The sequence below is a fragment of the Gymnogyps californianus genome, chromosome 9, assembly GCF_018139145.2.
Source record: "Gymnogyps californianus isolate 813 chromosome 9, ASM1813914v2, whole genome shotgun sequence".
Classification (NCBI taxonomy): Eukaryota; Metazoa; Chordata; class Aves; order Accipitriformes; family Cathartidae; genus Gymnogyps; species Gymnogyps californianus.
In genome coordinates, this window is record NC_059479.1 from 18265138 (window position 1) to 18292611 (window position 27474).

Sequence of the window (27474 nt, forward strand, 5' to 3'; positions counted from 1 at the left end):
CATGGGATAGTGAAGTGCATTCATACAAAGAAAAGCATTAAGAATCAAGGAGGCTGCACAGGGAAAGTGAGGGCATTTGAGTGAGACTTAAGGAAGTCACATGGTAAATTATAATAATCTAACTGCAATCTAGAAAATCACACTCTTTCCTTGTTTGTGTCTGTAATGAGGTAATGATGCAGCTCCTCTGGCTTCAGGCAGCCACTACAGATTCACCGCAGGCTACAGAAGAGGAGACTGCAGCACAAGTTCTTTGTTATCGGTATACCCCTACAATGATATCTGAGTTCAGAATAGCTATTGGTAGAATTCGAATCAGTGAACGTGTTGTTCCTCTGTACCTCAAACTCCTTTCAGTTTCAGAAGCGTAGGGGACTGGTTATCACAGAGCACAATTAATTCATTGTTGATCCTGTATGTTTATATGTTTGTGTGTGTGAAGACATTCTGAGCTTCTCAAATCTGGCTGCGGATAAGAAGTCCACAGTATGACTAAATGATTGGATTCGAAGTTTTACAGATAAATTATCTGGACAGAAACACAGCTCACATGGATGCTTCTGTACAAAGAAACTCCACTGGAAACCACTGTGTGTGCTTGAAGTAGATGACCTCTGTCTTTGATTGGCATCTGCCCAGATTTGAAACAATTAGAACTATGCAAAAATGTTAATTTCCTGAATCAAAACAGGTAATTCAACAAATTCCCAGCTACATACTATAATAAAGGGATGCAAATCAATGTCTGATGACTCCTACATAGCATCACTTGAAGGAGATTACCGTTCCCAGTTCCACCACCTTTCACTTAGGGACTTGACTTGAGTTCTGTCTGCTGCCGAGGCACAGCTGTTCACAAGAAATGAAATGCTGTTTGCTTGTATAATTTCCCACTGTGCAGTCTTTGGTCATTCTGTGCTGCTTCTCTCCTCTGTTGAGGCTGCTAAATGAGTTGGTATTACCTTAATGAAAGCACTGAAAGTGTGGTTAATGCTTCTAGACTCCATATTTAAAAACATTTTTTGAAATCAAAGTGAGTATCAGTAAAATATTCTCCTGTGGTTCGTGGTTCCAATAACCAGTACAATGACTTAATTGGCATTCTTGTGCAGTGCTTGGATCTTTGCCAGGTAATGACCCATTGCTGCAGTCTGCACAGGCAAATTACCCCTGCTGTCCGGCTCTTCAAGCTGATGGACTTTTGCCCAAGTAATGGCTGCCGGCTCTTATTCTCAGCTGGCACAGACCCCAGCACGACCATAAACATCCCTGAGAGGATCATAATATGATATATTGGACAGATTCTGATACGCCTCACAGTAATATACCACCAAGCAATTCTGCTGAAGTCAGTGACTTTGGCAGTGGCATAGCTGAAAGAAGAAACTGGTCACTACACTGTTGCTCTCTCAAGTACCGAAGCACTTGCAGGCTGCTAGCTAGTCTGTGTCCCTTTAGATGATGCAAGTTTTTGTGAACCCTTTGTCAAACATTCAAAGTAGTTTTTATTTTTGTTCTGTTTCTAAATGGTTGCATTGTCTCTTCCCCCTACAGGATTTTCCATTCTTCAGGCGATTATGGAAGCAGCAGTACAGAACAACTGGCAAGTGACAGCCAGATCTGTAGGAAGCATAAAGGATGTTCAAGAGTTCAGAAGAATTATAGAGGAGATGGACAGGCGGCAAGAAAAAAGATACTTAATTGACTGTGAAGTAGACAGAATCAACACCATTTTGGAACAGGTATATGCTTTTCAGAAATTGTCATCTCTCTGTGACAGACATCGTTAATGTTTCTAGAACTGTCTATTTCTAGAAATTAATTAAATATCCATTGAGGTGTGAGTCCCAACAACTGGCCGGTTACCTAGTGAAACTAAAATGCCTCAGTGAATGCTCATAGTTGGTGGCAGCACTTACATGTAACCTACCAGGAAAAGTCTCTGTGGTATTTTTTCCCAAATGGTAATAATGAATTATTTTTAAGTAGGTTAAGAACCTAAAACCCCAGCTGCCAGAGTAACATCACTGGCATCAGGGCTACTTGTAGGGATTGCAAGACAGGTGCAGTTTAAGTGGAACGTGAAACAAGAAATAAAAAGCCAGTGAAGTAGTTTTGAATCAGCTTAAAGAATTCCCAAATGGAAATATTGCTAATGAAAAATTGAGCTGGTAGTCCAAATGGCTCATTAGCACTTTTTGATACATAAAGCCCTTCCCTCTGCACAGCCGGTGCTGTTGACAGGCTTAAATTGTGGGTGATAGAGTCTAAACACCGTTAGTAGGGAAGATGCACTTTTGGGTGATTGTTTTGCTATTGCATGGCCTTCCCAGCGTTTGCTTTGCCACAGAGGAATGGCCATACCCTCTGGCCATCCCAGGGTGCTACCCAGAATGCCTGTGCCACTGGCTGTGCTGTGCAATGTGCTTGAAGAGGTGTAGTAACAGACGCACATCGCAGGGAGCAGAAGCAGGACAGTTCCCTGCTGCCTGGGCTCACAGCAAAGCTGGTGTTGGTATGGAACCAAATGCATGCTGCTTGTTGATTCATAGGCGTGTGGGAATTCACTTACATTAAGACTGAAAAATCCTCTGATTATTGCCACTTCATAAATTTAACCGTGGGTTTATAGTATGGAATAGATCAAAAGTAACATTTAAATTTCATGAATCATTAGCATATCTTTTAGAAATGTTGTATTGTAAACTAGTAGCAAACTGACCTCGCTGCCATAAACCCTGGAAAATGCAAAAGCTGTATTAACTGAGTTCCTTCTCAAAATACTGAGTTCCTGTCAAGCCTTGAGGTCTATCACTGAGGGCCTGTCTGCGGGGACTGAATCGCTGTAGTCACGGCCAGGTCCCATAGCTGCTGGTTATAGAGGGCAACAGGAAGGAAAGAGGTGCTCAAGAGAACACAGCACAAGCCGATGCTGGTCTGTAACTCTGACAGCTAGTATGGTTGTGATACTAATACATAGCATTGCATTTTACACTGTATTTTTAGTCAATATGGTGAGTGCTCTCTTTAGGGAAATTCATACAGCAAAGTGTAAGAAACTCCCCCCCCCCCCCCCCAATTTGCTCATGTTCTTGCAAAAGGTGCAAAACACCATACCAACAGCACTCTTCTGAAAATGATGCAGGAGAGCACTCCTGAGCCAAGCTTAAATGGCTCTTAGGCCCCACTCTCAGCTGGGGAACAGGCCTTTTGTTTGATCTTTCTAACTCCATTTACATTTTGTTCTCTCTTTTTCTCATATTGTGCAAGTGAGAGAAAAAAAAATAATCAAACCATTCCAGTACCTAAAATGAAAGCTATATACCAAGCAAACCATGTAGCAAGAAACTGGCAAACTCTTTTCTTCTGCAAGCATTCTAAATTCAAACCTAGTAATTTTATTAAATGTTTGATTCAGCGTTCTATCAATGTGATTAGCATCTGTGTAACTAAAGATTTGCTATTGGGGCCTCCAGGTTTCCCCAATACAGTTCCCTCTACAGTACACTGTACAGTACTCACACTTTTGCATAATTAGAGCCTTTCTGTTGTCATTATTGTATTGTATATAGCGCATCTCTGTACTCTTAAATGACTCTTTTTCAGTGTTATGCCCGCTGTCCATCTTTTGAACTTTATTTACACAAAATTGTGACATTTCCATGAAATCTTTATCCTAAATTCTCTCAAATATTTCTAAAAGATCTTAAAACTTTCTTGCAGCTGGATTTTAGGACTGTATCAACCAGTTTTAGCAAATCAGTTGAACACTATCAGTCCATTGTTTTGCAACCAAATCCGGCAGACATTTTCACACAGACATACTATGTCATATATGTCACCCTATTGATGTAATATGACTATTTCTACTTAATTTCATTGAAGATACTCATGAGCAAAATTGTTTGAATTTGCAGTATCAAAAATGGATTTAGAACTTTTTGTTTAGGAAACCAAGCTAGATAGTAAAGCAAAATAAACATACCTTCTGAGATTAATACTCTAGTATTAATCACGTCTTTTTAGCAGTCTAACGAGGAGTCTGATTATGCAGCAGTTTTTTATGAGTATTGTGCTATTTATTTTACTGGGACCATTCACTTGACGAAGAATTGCCCGAGCACATCCCAGGCTGGTGCCTCTGATGCTAAAAATATCTTCTAGCAACAATTTCCAGAGGTTTTTTTATCTGATACTGAAAAGCAATGACTTAAGTTTCTGCAGGGAAAGTCCGTAATGGTGGACCCCAGGTTAATAGCTGAACAATTATTGGTTTTAGGCTTTTCCTTCCATCTCCTCTGCTTACCTTGTTATCTTCTCATAAAGTAGTTAAAAGAATCTCACAAATACATGTGGTACTTAAATCCAGCCAGCCAGCCAGTTTGCTCAAGGGAGTGGTGAGTTGTCTTCGTTTTAGCCAACTGTGTTTGCTGATAGCATACCATTGAGGGGAAAGATAACTCTGGATTTGCATATTTCAAATCTAGCATTTTATTGCAGTTTGGAAAGTCAAATCAGTGCTTTGTGTGGAGCCTAGAAAGTCTGCTCGGCTAAGAGGCAGTAACATCTGAGCACATTAACAGCATGCTGACTGCACAACTGCACGTGGCTTTGAAGAGCTTTTTCCCAGTGAGAGCAAAGGGAAGCCAAGACTCTCTACCTGTTATGGCAGAATACTGATGGACAAACTCTGTCCCACAGAGGGTTGGCATAGGCTGCCTCAGCCCAGCTGCCTTTCCATCCCTCTCCCTTGTTTGGCCTCCTCAGGAGCACATCTTCAAAGGTCAACCCTCCCATCACCTTCTGGGAGTGATGCCTCCCCCCAGAGGGGGATTTACTGCAGTCACTGTGGGAATGTGTGGCACCTGCCGTTTCATTTTCTCAGGGACAACAGCAGCATTTGCCAGTGACCCTGGATTTCAGAAGCTTAAATAGGACTTATTCAAGAACAAAAGTCATAGCAGAAATAAACAGACTGTAAACCACTAAACAGTCTACACACGTGCTGAGTTTGCTGTCAGACTGTTGGGCTCTTGGCCAGGCCATTCGGCAAGCTTGTCAGTTCTCTGCTCCAGAAACTGCATATCATGGATTTGTGTTAGTGCTTGGATTAAATAAGAGTGACCTCTTCTCCTGTATCAGGCTGGTCAGTGTGTGCAGTTCTCTTCCTTTGATGCTTTTTTCAACCAGTTCAGACCAGGGTATACCTCTCTTCCAAAAGTATAGGCTTATCTAAAGACAACTACGCATCTGAGGATTTTCTTCAGAGACTTCAGGTCCTGCTGGAATATTCTGTACCTTCCTCCAGCGACATACAGACATGTGAGTCAGTGACCTTGAGTATTCCATATGCCTTTAGCATCTGGCACATCTGTATGTCCCTATGTTTCCAAGGTCTGAAACCTGTCATATGAAGTATTTCTCTTCTCAGGGCTGGCTGGTACCCAGGGAAGGATCTCTCCCAGCTGTCTCCCCCTGGTATGTAAATGTTAGGTAGGGGAAAGAGGACACCTCAGCTCTTACTCTGCCTGGGTAACCTGTTTTGTGCCAGGTTTCACGCTGCAGCGCATCTGGTTTCATTCCCCTTCCAGAGAATCTCATGATGGGCCCCATATTGTGTCCTAGAGCTGGATACCCTGCCCAAATCACCTCTGGCCCTGTCTTCAGCTGCAGAGTAAGGGGAAGCAGAGAGATTAATAGTCATTCTGTAAGTTACCGTCTATTTGTTCACTTGCCCTATAGTTCTATAACCATTGAGCGTGTGGATCCATATCCCTCGTAGCACAACAAAACTATATCCAATTTAATCATCTAGTGGCCTCTCAAGCATACAGATAGCAACACTTATGTCATGCAAAATTCTTAAGCTCCCCACACTTCTTGTCCCTTGATGCTAAAATATTCCAGTATTCCTTCACAGATAGATATAAAATTTTGTTCTCATAAACAGAAGAACATTTTCTTCTGAGAACTAACAGTAAGCTTTAGCCTGTTCAACCGTGTATTTAGAGACATATTTTTAAGTTAAGAAATATGTTTTTCTTATTCCCAAGATAACAAGCTGTATTTCAGACTAGAGTAGCTTTATGTCCATTTAGAAGAAAATCTCCTGAGGGAAAATAAGGAGGAAGAAACTCCATTTAGGATCAAAATGGTGAAACTTTACAAAAGACCTGTTTATTTCAGAGACTGCATGCTTTTATCAAAAGGACACTATCTCCAAACACAGTCGTAAAGGTTAGGCTCCAAGGCAATGTCTGTACTGAGCGGAGGCATCTCACGAAGCAGAAGCAATATTACAGTAGAGAATGCAGTCCCCAAAATTTTACAATGACAGTGACACTGTCAAAGAAAGCTTGAAGTAAAGCATCCATAGGATTAAGAAGGGTAATCTGATTGACTGAACTCTGTCCAGTGCAAGCACTGACTATGACTTGACCTTTGAGTCTGGAATTTTGCGATTAGGAAGATGGTCTGCAGGTTTTCAGTACAGCCACAGCTGCATCCCTCTGCAGAGCTGTTCAGATCTCAGAGGAGTGTGCTCACTGCACAACAGCTTTCACATTTGGGGTGTCATAAGAATAAATACAAAGCTGCAGTATTCAGTTGACCAATAGTCATTAAAAACAGTAACAATAAGGAAAAATTTTAGTGAAAAAATCAACACCACTTTCATGTAAGCTTCCTGGTTTATGTGTTACGTTATAAACAGATAGTCTGGTGTGGGTTTGCCTGTGTTCTCTGTGGCAATTAAAAGTATAACAACTGCCTATAAACACAGTGGGACGCTTGAAGGAGGAGCAGAGCTATGGGTAGCTTCAGCTTTGGCTTTGCTAATGAACCCCAGTGATGCCATGTCCTCTGAAGGTACTGCCTGGAGCACAGCCTCCAGAGCGGTGTGCCCCTGCCACGTTCTCCAGGGCTCAGTGCCATGGCCGTGCCACAGCCCAATTTTATCCGCTGTGTGGAGCAGAGGAGGGGGTTCAACTGAGGCTCCGAGAGAGTATCTGATATGTACAGTGTTGTGTAACATCACTCAGAAACTGGTACAGTTCATTTTTACGTTTCCAGTGAACTAGAAACTTAAAATTTAGGACACTTCTTCATTAGGTGCCCATGAGTATTGTTGAAACCAGGATCTAAAGCAGAATGAAAGGTCACTTCTTTCCCTTCACATCCAGAGAGTTTCAGCAGCTCACAGGTCCATATGGGCGTGGGGAGGAAAGGGGAATTACTTAGGTCAGTCACCCTCAGGACCGTAGCTAGCTGAAGGTAAGTAAAAAATGGGCGTATGTCAAAAGTGACAGCTGTATCTGCCTTAAAGGGCCTTCTCCTGTCAGCTGTGAAACTAATAAAGGGCCAGAGATGGATTGCTAAAGCAGAGAGAAGTAACATCTTGGGTTAATCTGCCCCACATATAGCACATTTCACACATACCTGAGGAGAGAACTTCTAGCTTGTAAATAGTAATGTCTCTCCAAAGCTGTCATCCAGACTTCATAAAGCAAGGCAGGTTCCAAATGACAGGAATTTAACAGAGTATTAGTCATCCTGCAGAATGACTGAGGTAATGGCACACAAAGCTTAAAAGTGTTCAAAAGACATTAAAGCACAGTTTTAAATGTATCTGATCGGTAATAATAATAATTAATACAAAATGTCTCACCATAAATGTGCAAGCTGCTGTACGTAGAAGACCGCTGCCAGGCAGCTCTGGTTTCTTATGCCAGAGGCATATGAACCTGAAGTCACCATTAGAGTTTTTATTTTTCTGTGGTAGTAGCACTTACTCATTTTATGTTTTATGATAATTCATGGGATATAAATGCACACACCAATGCACACACATGCATCTGCTTTTGATATTTTGCATATTTTTACCACAACATTTGTAGCATGCTTTTGTGCTGTTACAGGCATATATATATATATATATGGCAACCTCTGCATTGCCATTAAATGTACAGAGAACCAAAACCTTTTCTCAGTTACGCTGCTGCAAGTATAGAGTCAACCATTATCCTGAACATTATCCTGGAGACAATATTTAAATGGATACCATTGTGCTCTTAGAGAGATTGTATTTGCTTTGAACTTCAGTTAATAGGTAGCTGTAAAAGCACAATTTGCCGCATAGTTCGCCTTTCTTTGCAGCTTTTCAGTGCACAGAATTTGTGCATGTGTGTTTGCCCTTAGAAAGCCCTCTGAGGGTCCCACTCATTATTTAGCCTGTGTCCACATCGTATGAGCTGCTTCTGCAGCTGGCACTAATTGTTACCCTTGTTGACAGTCTCAGTAGAAAAGTTGAGCCTGAGGGCCATTTGCAATAGCCTCTCACTCCTGTATTTGATGTACTTTGGAAGCAAATGTACACACTGATGCTTCTCATGCCATACCTGGACTATGGGGAGAGGATTTGGTCTTTTGTTAGCTGTACGGGTGTTTTTCAAAAACAACGTTCACAACAAGTCTTTTAAAGATACAGAGTATTTGAGGGAAAGGGAGAGCTGGTTAGAATTTGCTCAACATGTGATCTCCTGAGTTTTTTGTCCCACTGTATTTGTCCATCTCCCCATCCCTAATAGCTCTGGGAATCTTTGTCACCTCTTCTAAGCCCCTGGCTGATTTTAAAATCCCTCACTCGCACATCTCTTCCAGGTTTTAAAAATCAGTGTTGTATAGAAGTTGCTTTGTTACAGTCCTAGCGTTTAATGTGGTTCTTTCTTCTCCGTATAAAGGACAAACCCTTTCATCTTAGCAGACATTACCTTAATTTCTGCATCTGTCTCTCAAATAGTTTAATGCTTGAAACTCTGCTTCTAACCAAAGGCTTTCCTTAATTAGTTTCCAAGGCAACCATCTTGGCGACAATTCAGATGAGCCAACTGCGGGGAGAGGAAGGAAACACACTATCAAAATGAATAGTAATAGCACAGTACCACTGTGCAAACAGGCGTTGTACACCACCAGAGACAGCGTGATAGTTCTGGTGCCTCATAAGTTCATTTACAAGGGAAGAAGTCCTAACTCAGTAAGAGAAAAGCCGCACAAGAGCGTATGTCTTTTTTTCACAGCTGACTAAGCCAGGATTAATGGCTTCGATGCAGTATGAATCACGTATCTGGGGGAGGAAGAGAACCACTGGTGCTTTTCAGGGCCCGTCATGCAGCAAGATGTTCCCAAGTGCATGTCATAGAGCACTGATACACTACAGTTCAAATAGCAAGATTTTTGGAGTGGGGACCACCCCACTGGGCTTTTTTAGCCAGGATGTTGGTGGTGCGGTATATAAGACACTAGCAACTGATAGCTACAGCCTTGCAGGGGGAAGTCCCTAAATATGAGGTGTGATCCAGAGCTATGGTGCATTTGCTCTGGGCTACAGATGGGTTTGGATCAGGCCGTAATATGGCAAAGTACCATCCCACTGCAAATCACTCGCTGCTTATAATTATACCTTCATACGTGATTCCTATCTCTTATCCTGCCTTCATACCAGTGCAATTCCACTGGCCTCTGTGGAGCAGATTAAAGCTACCAGGGGCAGCCTGGGCTAAATTTATGAAGAATCAGGCCCTATAAGTCATCAACTAAACCTCAAATACAAACTCATCCTACAGTATTCAACCAGTAAGATGGAAAACGGCATAACAATTTTAGAGGAAGTTAATGTTCCCAGGCTTAAAAAAAGTTCATGTTACTAAATTAAATTTATTTGTGTCACACCATGGGCGTGCATGTGTAGGTATAATGGCGATGTACTACTGGAAGCTTGTTCTTCAGAACGTGTAATGAATAAAATTATCATCAATATATATAGACCCTTAAAAATACCCTGAGTATCTTCTATCCTGGGAGAATGCATGTAAGGAATCAGAAAAGAGAAATACTGCTGTAACTTTATTACCTCATATGAGTAAAACGGCCTCCCCTGCTGCATAGACTTAAGTCTAGTAAAAATAAATTAACTCTTCGTAATCTCTTTCAGTTCATGGTTTATGCACCAAGGTATACGGGGAATATTGCAGACTGCTGTTTATAGTGAAGCAGAATAAACCTTTCAAACTCCTTCAAAGCACTGAAAAGAGCAAATGGAATGCAATTCTAGTCACAGTAAAATTCCATTTATAGTAAAAAAAATATAAGAAGAGGTAACCTTGTTTTTCCTAGAGGAGGTTGCACTGATTTATTTTTTTTTCTTAATTTCATAGGGCATTTAAAAAGGAAAGGAAATGCTCAAAAGGAGAAAAAAAAAAAGAATGGCTACTATTCAGTATTTTTCGGTCTGCTTGAAGGCAGTGCTCTGCAGTACAAAACCCCTTCCAAAAGATTCTCATGTGAGCATTGGGACTGAATTACTGCGACACTTCTGGGTTATATCCAAATAATAGTTTGAAGTGATCCTGACGTGCAGTAATGGTTTATGTAAGCAGAATTCTGTTTCCAAGGACTCTTGTTCAATTCCAGGGAATAATACTGGGATTTTACTCTGACATGCTGATGGGAGGTGTGGAGAAAATGGGAAATTTATGTATTTTTAAAATGAAAACTGTGTGCCTCAGTTTACCTAATTTCTTCCTCTCTTCCCACAACGGATATATATCCTTTTATATTTTGAGCAGCTAAGACTGAAGGAGGTTTCATTTACCCTGTGGGATATGAGAAGAAGAAATGAGCATTGTTTATGTTTGTCTGTGATTGCAAGAGTATGCTCTTAAGAATGTTCAACATACAGTTTCACAGTATTGAAAGCCAAAAGGGGCAGTTAGATATCATCTCCTGTGTCACAGGGATTAGGCACAGGATCCAAAGGTCACTAAAGAACTGCTTGTTAATGATGTGGATATGCCTTCAAACTGTATGACAGTGCTGAAGCATTTGTGATTCCTGCAGAAGGTTTGGAAAACTAAGAATAAATGTAAGATTACTATTATTAATAGTCTTTGTGAAAGTGACCTTAGGTGTTGTGAAACTTAGCGAAGGATGCTAGTCTGGAAGTCAGTTTTGATAGTGCTGATTTTGATATACCTGGTGTGGAATTGTAGGTCTGCAATGAGAGCATCCACAACTGTCGAGAAGCAAGGCGGTAACGTAAGTAAAGAGAGCATGTGTGAAGTTGGAAATGAGGATGTTACTGTGATGGGACCATGTTACATGGGATGGGAGCTGGTTGCATTGTAGATTGAAGGAAATTTAATGATTAATGTTGCTAGGGAAGGGCAATCAACTCTAGCAGTACAGCCAGGTGCACGTTTCTGAGCTAAGAAGAATTGACTAAGAAATACTGGTGTCTTTTGAAAAGGTGGTTGTGTGTCAGTGAAAAGCATGAGATGGTTTCTGAGAGGCTTACTCAGCTGAGCAGTTAACATAAATTTCTCTTCTTTTGGGCTCTCTAGAGTATCAGAGCAGAGATAGCAGCGGTACCTATTCACTCTCAGGTTAGCGAAACCTCCTGTCTCTTCTCAGAGGTGGTGAACTGAACCTTAAGCAGCAGAAGATGTATTTCCACAGGGCCTTGACTGTCGCTCATCTGCGACACCCTTGACGGGGTGAGATGCAAGATAGATGAATATTTCAGAATTTATCAGAAGCAGTAGGAAGATGGAATACAGCGAGGATCTTTCTCTGTGTACCCTTCCTATCCGCTAATATGAATTTCAATTTCCCTGGACTCTTTGGAAGATCCATGTAGAGAAATAGAAATCGCAAAGTTCCAAATACACTACCAAATCAGTTATCTTCAAAAAAGTTATTCAAGCTTTGATGACAACAGTGCATTGAAAAGCATCAGAGCCAAGTAATTTTTGAACATCATACCAAAAATTTGTGTCAGATCAGAGAACATAACCCAAATCCCTTGATGTCGTGGTTGCTGACCTTCTGGTAGTGTCTGACCTGAAAAGGGTTATAGCCAAGAAAGAGGGAGGAAGACAGAACACTGAACCAGCAGATCTAGAAGATGAAACCAATGAGGAGAGTACCGTAGCATGATTTGTCAGTGTCAAATTAAAGTAATTCTGGCACTCAACACAGAAAGCTTATTGTGATTTGAAATTTCTTGTACTCATTTGTTTTTCGGTTGTTTTCTATGAGATCTGAAGCCTCTGTGTGAAATTTCAGGTGAGTTTTGAACTTAAGATTTCGCAGAGGCTTTAGAAAGTACTGGAACTTCTGTGAAATTAACCTTGCATGTAAAATCACTCCATTATGAATATTTTTCAAGGGAGGATATTTCTCAAAGAATATACTAGAACTGCATAGACAATTAAAATATGATCTCCTTCCTAAAATGACCTATGTGTGGAAATCACTGCTGCAGAGTAACATATTTAGTTAAGTCATTTACTTCCCATAAATACAACTACAAAAATTCCTCCAGAACACAACTGGACTTTTACTTTATTAATCTCACTCAAGAAGCTAAAGAATTCTCTAATTAAAAATTTCTATAACACATCTCTTCAAGGAAGCTCTCTGGGAACAAGTATCTTCTCTTGAGAATGTCGTGGCAAAATAAGGGGCAAAGGTCTCAGCAATTTTGAGTATCCCTTTCATAAGCTACAAAGAATTTTTGTTATGATTGTAACAACTCCCCGTGTCTGATCTTGTTTTTAGTGAAATAGCTTCAAGTGATGAAGGATAGCTTAAGTTTTGATTGGTTTTGACGTGAAGGTCTTTGTATTGAAGGACGTGACTTGTGAAGAGAGATGCAGTCCTGAGAGATACAACACTGTTCTCATCTGTCTGAACAAAGAAGAGGTTTAGATATAAAGAAAAGTTTATTTAATGAATTTTATTTGGCTTAAAGAGTAAATAATTGTGATTATGAATGTCATTTACCAGGGATCATAGAACTCTTCATCTCAGTGTCCTCCAGGGTCTGATGTTTTGCAGTAGAATATGTCGTTTAACAATAACTGTGCCAACAGATTAGTTAATCTGACAATATTGCTAAGTCACACCAAGGAAAATGAATGTAGGAAAATTGTTTCAGGGCACAGAAAATTCACAGAAAACTTTGTCATCACACTGAAAGAAATTAGGAGGAAGTATCATGCCCTCAGAACTTATGTTGCAGTTTGTAATTTTTTTCCTGAGTAATTTCTAATGTAACCTTTTTTGCACAAATTAAATGCATATTCCACTACACAATCTTCAATCAGCGAATGTCAGATTAGTTATGGGAAAAGAAAGTTTAGCCATATGGAGGGAGAACAAAATACAATACAGCTTTCAGATGTTGCATTTAATTACCCTCCAAGGACTAATGTCCACAACCATCATCTGTCTGGAGATGGCCTAAAAGTAAAGTTTCACTCTTGATGTGACTGTCATCAAGGAGAGAGGCAAGGGAGAGAAGGGCACAAGAAGGGGGCCAGAGGGGGAAAAACTTTAATAAAATGCTTCAGAGGCATCTCAGATCCCTGCTTCTACCATGCACATTTTTGTCCCCTTCTTCTAGGAGATTACTGTTCTCTAGGAGAGTATCTCCCATGAGAGATACATTGCGGAAGAGCAAAAAGCTGTTTGAAGAATGTTTTATAAGCCCAAACGAATGATCATGATACTGTGCTATAGAGGAAAGTAGGATTTTGGTTATGAGAGTAGTCACAAAGGAGTAAGGTGGCATTTGCATGGAAGTAAAATTCTTAGGTCCATATACTGCACAAAAATACAAAATCCAGCAATTGGGACTGTGTATGGATTTGTGACATTCCCTAAGGACATGAAGCCTGTGAAATGGTGGATGAATTAATCTCAACTATATATGCAGTTATTTTTATCTGCAACAAATAATACGTGTGGGGAATCTTCATCTTAATATTTAATACATTCTTCATTTAATATTTAACTCAAATTTAATATAGTACTCATTCTTCATATAAATGAAATCATTGTTTACTGCATATTTTACAGCATCACAATCTATGGTGGCTGGATTCCCATCCCATTAATACTAAGTGAAGAAATAAATCGCCTTCTCGACTGAATTACAATCATGAAGTTTTGACCGTTTGTATGAGGGAAGCTGTTTCTACTGAACGTGGAAATGGCTTTATTTCCGTGGAATTAAAGGCAGGACAAGTATCACTTGTTTGGCTGTGACAGACCACCACTAGCTGTGACATATCTTTTGCCACCACAGGATTGTGATTCCTTTGGAACCTCATATGTTGGTGCTGGTGTTGTTGGTGTGATAGAAAGAGACAAAATCATGATACCAACAAAGCTATTTTTTATGAATTTACTGAGGGAAGATCGAGCCTTGTCTAGTGTTTATAATCCTCAAAGGGATCTCGCTCTTTCTGCAGGACCATGTGTGTAAATTGGAAAACAGGGGAGTGGGCTCTGCGAACTTAGGGTAAAATGGACCTACTGAGATTACAAGGGATCTTATTTTTACTGTGGCAGCTGGTTAAATGAGGAAAATCCTGTTCACATTTCAGGAGAGCTTTTATTTTCTGTTCTCCTCCTATTTATCCTACTCCTATCTGGAAAATTTACGTGACAAGAGGTGACCTGTGCGAAGTAAACATAGTGAGGAATGATTATGTATGGCTGTCAAATGCTATTGCACCTTTGCTCGCATGATAACACTGTAGAAGGTAACTACAATCCTGTTAACAATGCACTGACCCCAGAGAACTGAAGTGCAGCGGCTGCAAGCCCCATGGGCAGCTCCCCCACTGCAGCAAGGGTCTACAGGAGTGGGAGGGAGGCCAGGGAGAGGACTCTTTTCCAGCTGAACGGCTTCTTCAGTTTCTCCTTTTGTTGAGTGGTAGAAACAGAGCTGAGATGCAGTACATTGCAGATGCCACTCAAGATAAGCTAAACATCCTTGCTAACATACTGACAAGAACTTTTGGGGCCTTGACTTCAGCTTTTATTGAACTAATTGGATTGTCACCCTGATACTCTGTTCCTCTCCTTTCTTAAGTGTGTCCTGAAGACCAAATTAGCCAGTGCTACTGGTCCAATAGGGTGCTGCATCACAGGGCACAACTTTTCAGTCATTCAATCCAGTATCAGGTAGGAGCTGCTCGGATCTGAGATACGCTTTAAGTAACTCCATCCTCAGAACAGAAATGCTATCAATAGGGATAGAAACTAGAAAACACCTAACCTGATACCCAGGAGAGAAGACAGTGTGCTCCACAACAATTTAGGCTTGCCAGGCAGTTGTTGCTGTGCTTGATATCCATGCTGTTCCCACAAAGTGCAGTCAACGCTGATAGCTGATCCCGACGATGCTGTTGAGATTTTTTTTAGACCTGAGTTCATTTATCTGTTTTGCTTGTTTGCTGCTGAAAAGAAAGAATCGTGCCATCACTTCTGGCATTTGCACACCGCTCTGAAGGCAAAGGTGTCATAATTGTATTTCTATGGCAAGGTATAAAGGCACATTACTGCTCAACTGGAGATAGCTAAGCTCTCCTCTCCTCAGAAACTTACATGTATACTTAAAAATCAGTAGAAATGCTTGAAGTTAAATGTGGGCTTTTTTGCAAAAGTGGAACCTAAATTAATGCATGAATAATCTCAACAAAGACAACAAAATCCTTTTTTTACTCTGAGCTTACAGAAAATCTCATTTTTCTTGCTGTCTTTTTAAAACCTAGGAAAGAAGAGTTCTAAACTGCCTCATTGTTCCCAGATATGGTTGAAATGGAAAGACACATTACAGCAGGTCAGATCTCTGCCTGTCATTCCATTTAAGTGGCATATTTCTGCCATTTGTCAGGTATGAAAAGCACAGTAAAAATCTTTAGACCTTCTTTGTGGCAATACTACCTGTCAGCATCAGTATTTTATGTTATAGAAAGATCTAATAGACTCATAAAATATCAGGGGTTTGAGCTGTAGATGAGGTAGTCTGTACTTTTGTGATCTAATTTTTTTCTTTCTTCTTTCATTTGTAAATAAAGGATGATAAATAACTTTGATTAAACAGACTAAACTGACCAGATGGCAATGGATTCAAATGAAGGGAAGGTGAGCTCCAAACAGGTATTAATTGGACACGGTAGTTTTCTTTTCACTGCTGCCAAAATTGTGATAACTACTTCTCTAGGTAAAAGTGCAGGCATATCCTCTTAGCTTGTATTTTTCAATGACTGTTTAAAGTCAAAGCCCACAGAGGCAGTAAGGTGGATTTAAAAGTAACTGAACTGCTGGGCTTAGAGGGTTGTGATCAGCAACACAAAGGTCAGCTGGAGGCTAGTTACTATTTGGAGTACCCTAAGGGTGCTGGGACTAATACTGTTTAACCTCTCTATTAACAATCTGAAGGTTGTGGGATGGAGTGCACTCTCAGCAAGTTTGCAGATGATACCAAATTAAAGGAGTTTTTGATACACCAGGTGGTTGTGCTGCAATACGTTGACAGGCTGGTGAAGTGGACAGAGAGGAACCTCATGAAGTTCAACAAAGGGAAATGCAAAGCCCTGCACCTGGGAAAGAATAACCCCATGCACCAGTACCGACTGGGTAGAGGCTTCCTGGCTGGCAAGCAGCTCTGCAGAGAAGGATCTTGGGGTCCTGGCAGACAAGTTGAGCACAAGCCAGCACTGCACTCTCACAACAAAGAAGGCCAACAGCATCCTGGGCTGCGTAGGATTAGCATGGCCAGCAGGTCAATAGACGTGATCCTTCGCCTCTACTCAGCACTGGTGAGGCCACATCTGAAGTGCCATGTACAGCTCTGGGCTCACTAGTATAGGAAAGACATGGACATCCTGGAGCAAGTCCAGTGAAGGGCCCCTATGACGATTAAGGGACTGGAGCATCTGACGTACGAGGAAAGGCTGAGAGAACTTAGGTTGTGTAGCCTGGAGAGGAGAAAGCTCAGGGGAGATATTAATAAAGTGTGCAAATACCTGCTGGGAAGGAATGAAGAAGATGGAGCCAGACTCTTTTCGGAGAGTCTCACTGCGTTTCAGAGTCTCAGCGGTGCCCAGTGACAAGACAAGTGGCAAGGGCACAAACTGAAATGCAGGAAATTCTGTTTAAACATAAGAAAAATCATTTTTAGTGTGAGGGTGGTCAGACATTGCAACAGGCTGCCCAAAGAGCTTGTGGAATCTCTGTCTTTGGGGATATTCAAAACCTGACTGGACACAGTCCTGAGCAGCCTGCTCTAGATGCCCCTTCTTTGAGCTAGGGGGTTGGAACAGATAGTCTCTGCAGGCCCCTGCCAACCGCACCCATTCTGTGATTTCCTCCATCCATAAAAGAAAAATTATCTTTCCCTTTTATGAATCAGAGACAAACCATTGATATTTTAAAAAGACAAAATATGATTGCTCTGTCCCACCTACCGAACTTGCACTATTCTTCCATCACTTGATTTCTTTTGAGTCCACAGAGTCTTGTCTTTCGTTAACCCATTCTTTCCTTGCCTCTGGTCTGTTACTACTGTTCACCTACACACTCTGTTCGTACCATTCTAGTTCCGCGTCAAGTCCTTGGAGAAATATTCCAGCGAAACCCCTGGATCTGTCTCCATCACTACTGTTTAAAACGGCTTCCCTTCTTGACTTTCATCTGAGTTCACCAGTCTCCTCATAATGTTCCTTTCACCCTTAACTCCAACATTTAATTTTCATGGCCAAAAAACCCAGATCCATGTTCTAGACCAGGAACTAGCTGTAGTTGTAATTTGAGTAGGGAGTAAGTCAAAAGGTAACGGAGTAACTGTGAGGTTAGTATTAAAGTTACTTTGCTTCCTCTTCACTGTCCTTCCTCTTAGGTGTTGTGTAGCCTTTGAACTCTATCATGAGAGAATCCTCATTATTGCTTTAGAAATATCATGATGCTGCATACCAATTTAATATTAGACAGATAATCTCTATAATGCTGTCTTCCAAAACTGTAAGAAAAATGTAAAAGCTAAGGCAAAAAATTGTAGTTGCCTATTTATTATCATGATGACTGATGCAGTGGAAACCAAGTTGTCTTTATGCTTTGATTCAAAAATAACTTCCCCAGGCAAATGAAAAACTAAAGTTGGCAATGCTGACTTAATTTCTCAAATCTGGCATATAGGTCTGTACTTCCAGTAAGCCTGGTGCTGGCCAGCAGATTTGACTTTTATTTTAAAACCAGATACATTTTAATTATATTCCCTCTAGATTTTCTCTTAATTAATTGGAAATATCCGAAGAGTTAATTAAAAATACAAACTTTATTTGATTCTATATCAAACCTGACATTATGATCTTTTTATCTACAAGGCAAGAATTATGTGGGATCAGAAGTCTGAATTATTCATGATAGTTTCCAGCCATTTTTTTCCCTCCTCCTTTGTTCAGTATAAAATCTTATAAGCTTTTCTTTCAGTCAAGGTGAAAGCAATATTAAGTCTCGGAAGTGAAACTTACCAAAGACATGTAGCTCTGTGAAATCCTTGTCCTGTAATCCTGGCTTTCTATTCACCACCACTATTCAATATCCCATTTTCTATATAAGCTTCACAATATATAAGCAGTTGATGAGATTTATTTGTTATACTCCTGTTTTCCTTCTTCATAAAAAAGCTTTATTCCATCCCTTCGCTCCCCCAGGAGTAACACTGATGTCTGTGATTGTTTCTGCTGGGCTCGCTAATCCAGCAGCTCCATTCAAGATGCTGGACAGTCGGCAGAGGGTGGAAAGTGAGGGAGGAGGAGAGTTGTGCTTGTTAAGATTTAGGACAGCACGTGTAGTGAATTTTAAAAACACTGTTAAGATCCAGTTAAATAATTATGAACTACCATGGTTGATTGTGTGAGTAGAAATACTGGCAGGTCACTTCTGAAAGATGCTTTATGAATTAAAGCTTGACTGTAGTACGTTGGACCTCTCTAAGGGACTAAACAGAATTATTTCTGGTCATTTTGGAGACAGGACAACAGATGAGATGGAAGTTGAGTCTGATCTATGCTAATGAGTCCTGCATTTCCTATTTGCAGTATTGCTCCTGATGCCTGTAGCAGCTCCATGTATGTTTTCCTTACAGCCTCTGACTTCATCTGTCATGGTATTTTTCTCTTAAACACATTTCTGGATAGAAATGTAAAAGCTTTCTTATTTGTTATTAAGGTTAAAACGACAAAGAGTATAGTTGTTGTTAAATAAGTTCTTTGTCTCTAACCTTTTAGAAGTAAATTGCTGCCTTTAAGGTGAAATTAAAACATATAGAGAATTCAGTATGCAAATAGTATGCGCACCAGATGATCTGAAGGAAGCCTGCACATTTCCATAGAAAACAAATGTGAGTGTAGGAAAGCAGATGCTTTCTACCAACAGAGTGTACATACAGTTCTCAAGAGGACCTGAACAGCAATTTATTTTCAGACTGCTGGAAGTATGCAAATTCCTACAGAATTAAATGTGAATTTAAAAGAAATGGCATCTATTAAGGACAAGACAACCCAAAGAGGCAATTGGGAACTTAATAATTTAATCAAGAACTTTAACAGGCTCAGCAGTATATCTAAAGTCAATGACTCAAATGTCATCTATTTTTAGCAAAGATGTAAGTGGTCATATTGAAAAGATGTCTTTTAGAGTATGGCATTTGGAGCGTTTGTCTGTGACCATGGAGAAGTACGTTAGCATGGAATGTATAGATTTTCAGATGATTCTCCGTCAAAAAGCATCATCTGTTTCACTTGAGCTGCTCATAGGGTATAGTCAGGGATGCACCTGTGGTGTATCGCCAGCATTATGTTTGCTATTTTTAACTTCTGTTAGTTTAACCCAGCAAGTCTGGGTAAGTTTCATTCTGTCCTGACACGCACACAATCACCACAATTATTTATTAAATTCTTACTGCTGGACACTGTTCCACCTGATGGCTGTGGGACTGGATGGATGTTACTGAGATAATAATCTGAAGGCGAGGGAATAGTGCTAAGTGCAGTGGCATAATCTTGCACGAGGGGTATTGCTGGTGAGCCGGCAGCCAGCTGCATAGACATGGGAACTGTGTTTTTTCCTCCTTTCTGCAAAAGCACAGTATTACTGGAGTGGGGATGAGCACACAGGATGGCAGAATTCAGGCTTGCCAGGCAGTGCTGCCTCCGCTCCTCCCCATTACCCTTACAGAATCCAGCTGCTCAGTTCATCCTGCTGCTTTTTTGTCTCTTAGCGATTCCATTTAATGACTCCATGTGTACAGAGAGATGTCCAAGCGGGGTCAGGGAGGGCGGGAGATGTTGGTTTAGTGGTATGTGCAACATCCCTTTCAGTATAAATTTTGGCTAAACATGTAAGGTCAGATGTGTCCATTTAGATGCACTGGCAGCGACAAGTTTTCAGGCCTTTTGAAAGCTGGCAAGGGAGGTCACTGCTTATAACTTTAGGAATTTAAGCATTCATCTATGACAAGGCTTGGCCAGGGTTCTCATGGCAGGAAACCCCCTGTACGACCTGGAGCCTACCAAGCCCCGCTGTGCTGGTACAGTTTAATAAAAACAGTGAGCGGCTGGTCTCTGTCACCCGTCTCTCATACACTCCGCAAACAAGGAACAAAGTAAACAGGAGCTTACTGAGTGGGTAGATAAAGTGTTACCTCATTTCAGAGCAGAAATACTTGAACTGATAACTAAAATTAACCTGGTCAGCAGGGGAGACACTGTGATCACAAGGGTGAGTTTGCCAGGTAAGGTCATCTCTGCAAGAAGAGTTTTCTCAGCCTTGTGAGTTACTCTTCTTTGTACTCTGCCTGTGTGTTTTAAAAATACAAATGACTGCATTGTGTCCGTAAAGCCACAGATCTGTAATACTCGTGCTGCCCGTGGATTGGGCATAGAGGATTACCAAAACGTTCATTCTCTGGCTGTTTTCCACTAGTTGAGAGTCATCCTCTTACAACTGAATAATAGGTAATTTTTTTTCTTCCCACAGGTTGTAATCCTCGGCAAACATTCTAGAGGCTATCACTACATGTTAGCTAACCTGGTAAGAACTTTTCTTCATTACAAGTATAGCTAAGTTTTAGAGAGTAATATATTCTGTTCAGGTTGTGGCAACTTTAATCAGCAAAAGAGGAAATGCATGGATGAGTTCTTGGATTTTGAGCAATTACTTCAGTAAATACTAGAACTGGTGTGTTGTAGTAATTTGTACTCAATTATGGTCTTTCTTTTGTCTGAGAGAGTCATATCCTCTACTAATTTTAAAATAATAATTTAATTATATGTTTTCCACTAATTTGTATCCTGATAAATAAGACACTTGATAACCATAATCTTCTATGTAACATATTTGAAATTTAAGCACTCCAGGAAAAATAATTGTAGCATATTTGTGTGTAAAATAAGTGGTAAAAAGCTGCAAATTAGAACAATTCCATCAAGTAAACCAGCCAGGCTGTTTAGCTGTTCTTTTTTATTTCAGAGTATAGGGTGGTGCCTGTGTATGTGTTGACCTACCAGGACAAGACAGTACGTTTTTGTCTGTATCAGAGCTTCTTCTGGATTCTAAAATTGACTTTCAGGGATTTTTATGAAGCCTTTGAAACACCATCTGCTAGAGTTCCTTAGAAAAAGTGTTACATTGTAGTTGATCCTGCAGCAAGACTAATTTTTGGGTTCTGTGTCTACTGCGAGTGGAAAAATGTTTTTCCAAAACTCACACTTTCAAGTTAGCAATCCGACTTAATAGAAGTTTCTCTGTATCCATGTTTTGGTGCGATTAAAGCAGAAAAGACAAATGTTAAAATACCCTTATTTAGTATAAGTACTCTATGACTTTAAGATGTGTCATTTTGCATTATAAGAACCAGTCATGATCTCACTGATTAGCGTGTGCATAGAAATACAGGGGTTCTTATTCTGGGTTACCTTTTAGCATGTGTAACCATTGCTGTTCAGATAAACATGACGGCAATCAAGTCATACTAATCAAAAAGACACCAATTTACTGCCTCAGGTATAAATAACAACAGAGTGGGAGAGAATCATACCGTTCTGTTTGCAAGTGAAATGTTAAGTAATGCTGTGATAAAGAACTGCCTAGCAAGGAGGTGTGTGCTTTGCCTCCACAGAACAATATGGGTGTTATGTGGTTTTCTGCTCCCAGCGCTGAACCTCTGTGTGCACTTTGCTGTACAGATGGGATTGAGGTCTTTGACCAGTTTTCACCATGATGAGGAGAAAGGAGGAAATAGTACTTCAAGTTTCCCCACTGTTTTCTTTCTGAACGGTGAATATTACGTACCACATTGGCACAACACAACAGGGCAGTTTTCGATCGCAAAGATCTGAACAAGAAGACATTTTAAATTCTATTCTATGCCGCTGTCACAATCTCAATTGTGATAGTAATTGTCTCCTTGGTAGAATATTTTCAGCTAACAAGAGGCAAATTAATCCATTTCTTTTGTGCTACACTTGTAGCAGGTAAAACTGAGCCAAAGAAAAGGGACTTTGGATGGCAATGATTCTTGTTTTCTACATGTGTCCTCCCAGGGTTTCACAGACATTGTTCTGGAGAGAGTAATGCACGGAGGTGCCAACGTTACTGGGTTCCAGATTGTTAATAATGAAAACCCAATGGTTCAACAGTTTCTACAGCGCTGGGTGAGGCTCGATGAAAGGGAATTCCCTGAAGCCAAAACCTCACCATTAAAGGTATTTATTTTACCCTGACAGTGATGGAGACTATATGAGTTGCTTTTAACAGTTATTTGGGGTTTTTTATCTCCAGGTGTGTGCATGTGTATGATACAGATCCCTGATTAGAATATGCTGCAACATTCACTGCCCTTCCAGAAGAGAGAAACGCAAGTGCCCGCCATGGTGGGAATTCCTCAGAGGCAAAGGCTTGCAAATCCTGTCATTGTGCAGTGGATGTAAAAACTTTTAACTTGAACTTCTTGAGTTAGTCTTGGGGTGGGTGTGGAAGCTAGTTAGGTTAGTTTTTAGATGAAAACTGTGGGTTACTAGTCCATTTTAATGCTAATAGAGAATTTCATGTACAAAATAGAGTAGCTCTGGATTCACTGAGGAGCCACTGCCAGCTCCTAGTCACTGCTGACAGTTGCCTTCATAATCTAACCCTGTATTTTGCACCACTGTCCTTTACTTAAACACTCTGGATATTATATCTTCAACCAATAAAATTTTCCAGATTTTTTTGAATGGAAGTCCCAGGTTCACAGAAACTGTCATAGATTTGGTGAACTAAAGGCTACTGTTATTAGGAGACTGGCAACCTGTTAATATCTCCCCCAGATTTTTTTCTGCCTTAGCATGTCTATAGTAGAGGGGGATGCTATTCACTGTCCAGTTGAGGAGTGTATCAAGGATACTCTGTCCAGTGATGGAAGTCATAAAATCTTCTAGGACCGCTGCATTACATTCCTTCCTTCTCTTCCTCTTTTGGTGAGGCCTGTTCTTTTTCATCAATACGCATAGGTGAATAAAACCTGGGACTGATGGTGGATGAGAGGATCTTAAATTCTGTCACTCCCGGGAGTCCAGTCCTCCACATCATGTATACTGACCGTCTCAGGGAAGCCAAACCTATCTAAGAACCACATCCGTGATGAGACAGTTCATGTCTTTCCTGCTTGATTTAGGAAGGACACATGCAAATTGATGCACAGATTTGGAATTCAAAATTGCTCCGATAAACTGGAGTAGTGTCTTGATATTAATAAGACAAAATTCAGGGAAGCATAAAATACTAGCTAGGAAGGAAAAATCTAGTCCAGTCCAATGCATGGGGGGGATACCAGGGTAGATGGTAGCACGGTGTTGGACTACCGACAGAACAGGAACTAGTTATGAGGTTCTGTTGCCAGAAGGCCAATGCCATTCGGAGGCATACTTTTCCATCCCTGGGACCTTGTGATTTCTGTGGGGAAGGAAAATTATCTTAACCCCACGCCATCCCACAGCCTTGCTGGCATTTCAGAGGAAGCGAAGAAAGGCAGAGGCCCACAAAACTCGGATTAGTGTATTGTTCCCTGTTGATTAGGACCTACGCCTGCTTTCTAAAGCTTCCTAGCAGTGATGCAGAAGTGAAGATAAGTATCGTACTAATCCTAAAAGCTCTGAAATATATAAAGTTAACCTGGGAAGATTTTATTCCACTTGAAAGGAGTTTACCTTGAGGGAAAAATTATTCTCCATCCTTAAAAAAGAATCTTAAGTATATGGTACAAACACAAAGATTACATTACCTTTCCACAAATGTACCGCTCATTATAGAAATGTGCACAGTATTTGTCAATCGGACAAAAAGCATACGTAAAAATTGATGTACAATATTTTTGATTAGGAAATAAAATTGCCTAGAGATTAAAGCCCTGATGTTTAATTTATTCTGTATTTTATCAGCCTTTCCCTTCTTTCTCTCTTTTTTCTCTTTGCATGCTCATGCATTTATAAGTAGAATTCAAATAAAGTAGAAAATTAGATAGCTCTCTTGGCATGACTTGGAAGGGACTGCATTAAGGTTACTGACAATTGACGCAGTCTGCTGAAAAAATTATCAGCGTGTAAATTTTATGTAGTGCTAGATTGGACAGCTATTACAAGATTTTTTTAATACAAGAACAAATACCTTCAAATTACTATCTGATTCTATATTGTTGTGTGGAATGTGACGTATAACCTTTGTTAACTTACTAAAAGAGGAGGGGGCGATCACTGCAAAGCATCACAGGAAGAGGTTAAGGTGGGCAGGATCAAAGGAGCGCCTGTACCTAGATACAGTCAGAGCAGGAACCACCCCACGCACACCCAGTAAGAGTTTATAAACTGCTGTCATTTAAAACTCAGGAAGAATGGCTGCTGTATAACCTTCTTCACAATCCTACCTTGGCATGCTTTTTTATCAGGTACGATTCTCTTGTTCTGCACATGCAGACACGCCTCGTTCTGTGCAGATTTCCTGAGGCTTTATATCAAACTGAAGAGCTTGCCATAAGATAATACACATTTTTAAGAAATGCAGACCACCGATTGTGCTATCCTGCCCTACAGGATGTAATTAATTCTTCTGAATTTAATAAGTCTTATCCACAAAGAGAGCAGCTGAACGTGCAGTTGAAACTTGGATTTCCGCCTTTCTAATTCACGCATGGGCAGCATGTCTTCTGGCACTAACTCCAGTGTAAGGTTCATTGGGAGCCAGGAGCTCTATGGTATCGCACAGACAGGCAAAAGAAGGGCAGGAGCACCAGTACGTGCACATACCCCGTACGTTCTTTTTTCTTCTCTTCATTCTCTTACAAACACTGTGGAAATACAAAGGGTCAGTTACAAGGGGTTTGCAATCTGGTCTTACGCACTGAGCACATTCAGTTGCTCCCAGTATGTACATGTTGAAATGGTCTCCTGCACGCAGACTCCTAAATTATAGGTATGCTGGAATGCCAGTGAAAACCAGTGATGTCATATGCAAAGCCTGGGCCATTCTAGGAGGGAATAACTTTCAGACAAACACATAAATGTGGAAGAAATGTGAAAAAACCACCTCCATGATATTTCGTAGGTGATACTAAATTTATAGCATTGGGGGTTGTCACCAGATACATACGACAAGCAGTGAATGAAGTTGACAGCAACATGAACAAGTAGTTAAGGAGTCTGGGGATTTTCTTGAAGAGTTGCTGCTACACAAAGCTTACCACCCTCCTCAGATTTACCGTGGAATAAGAGAAGGCAGATGGGCAATTACCAAGGAGATGTAATGCCTAAAGTGTATTTTGTGATTACTTGCTTGTATAGCTGTCTTCTAAGACAAGTAATCTGATCTATTCCTTGCCACAGATGCTACCTAATCAGGATTGTGGTCCAAACAGAAATGATATATGTTAACTTCAATTCAAAACTGTCTGTCTTGGCAATCTTGTTAAAAAGAAAAAGGATACTCCAAGCAAAAACCAAATATGAGCTGCTCTTTGCTATTGGTAGCAGTATGGGCCAGCATGGAATTGCAGACTTTTGTAGTGACCTCATTTAGATGAGCAAGCTTCCAATTAAATTTAAACTTTATGCAACTGTAAACTAGTTTTGTTATTTTGCTGCTCTATGCTATACAAAATGAGAATATTTTTAATTTGTTAATTGAAATAGATGGGATTGTTAAACTACATAAAGCATCTGTGGCAAGACAGAGAGCAGGCAAAATGACTTGCAAGCATGATTCTTCTAAGAGTATTTTAACAAAGAGAAGGACTAGACCTGATAAACCTGGGGCAATTCTAAGACTGCAGTTTGTCACCATATTTTATTTGCATCAATTTTAGTATACGTCTGCGCTGACCCATGATGCAGTCCTAGTCATAGCAGAGGCTTTCCGTTACCTCCGAAGACAGCGTGTGGATGTCTCCAGGAGAGGTAGTGCTGGAGACTGCCTGGCTAACCCTGCAGTACCATGGAGCCAAGGAATTGATATAGAAAGAGCGCTGAAAATGGTAAGGGCAAACATACCAGCTAATGAATGTGTATATTCCACAACAGCAGCAATTCTGCTGGGACCGAACTTGCGTCCTACCCCATGTACACAGCATTTCTGTACTCACACAAACCGCTGCAGCTCCTCAGGAGAAAAAAAAAAAAAAAGAAAAAACAAACTTAATGACAAACTCCAAAGGGTACCTAAAATATATTCGGTAGAGGGCAAGGCATAACAAATTAGCTCTCAAAACTTTGGCCAAAATCACATCCCTCTGGCACGGGTGCAGCAGCTGCCTGATTGTCCGCACCAGAGCACCTACAATCTGACTCCCCCATAACACCCAAGCTTCCCATTAGAGTGAGCGTGAGCCATTTTGCAAATGAACAGGTATTGGGGGTTTCTAAAGTCAGGCTGAGGCTGCAAATCTGATTAACAGAGCTAGACTGGGTCCTCAGCATTCATATTGTAAATCTTGCAGGGATACGTGTATTTATGAACTTAAACACATGTATGCAATTTTGATAACTTGCCAGTAAAAAGTCAACTCAGATTGGTTTAAAGCAGTGGAAAAAACGTTGTCAGTCATAGCAATACTCAAATAACTCTAAACCAAACCTGTTAGAATTTATTATATTAATGCAGGCATAGAACTGGAGTGAGTGAGATCAGAATTAAGCCCGTGTTAGGTATAAACAAATCCTAGGTCAGACTTCATACACTTAGCTTAATTACTGCTTTTTCTTGCTTACCAAATTGGAAGGATTTTATCAGAAGGTTATAATGAGTTACGGAAGGTTATAATCAGATTATATCACTCTTAAGAGTGAGAGAGGTGGTTCAGTCTCATGTTGCCAGAGCTCTTTTTGTGCCATTATGTCACTTCCCAACAAATGCCCTAACTGCACATTCACTAATGTGGCACTACACACTTTTGAAGAGAAGTTAATTAAATTCAACCTTCACAATAGTTAAAGAATTTGTACTGTCTGTTTGAACTTAATTACAAGCAAAACATAAAACTCCTCCGAATGAGATACAAGTTATTCATGTCAACAAAGAAAACCAACAGTGCTACAG

The 27474-nt window shown here is 40.4% G+C and overlaps 1 protein-coding gene across 1 annotated transcript in view; it reads left to right on the top strand.

The window, feature by feature from the left end:
• GRIA3 (glutamate ionotropic receptor AMPA type subunit 3) overlaps positions 1–27474 on the top strand; it is a 154948-nt gene that overhangs the window by 66796 nt on the left and 60678 nt on the right. Inside the window, exons 4-7 of the mRNA XM_050901512.1 lie at positions 1555–1742; positions 20890–20943; positions 22455–22616; positions 26246–26413. Of these exons, the coding sequence (XP_050757469.1) occupies positions 1555–1742; positions 20890–20943; positions 22455–22616; positions 26246–26413 (572 nt within the window). The remainder of the gene's footprint in view (positions 1–1554; positions 1743–20889; positions 20944–22454; positions 22617–26245; positions 26414–27474) is intronic.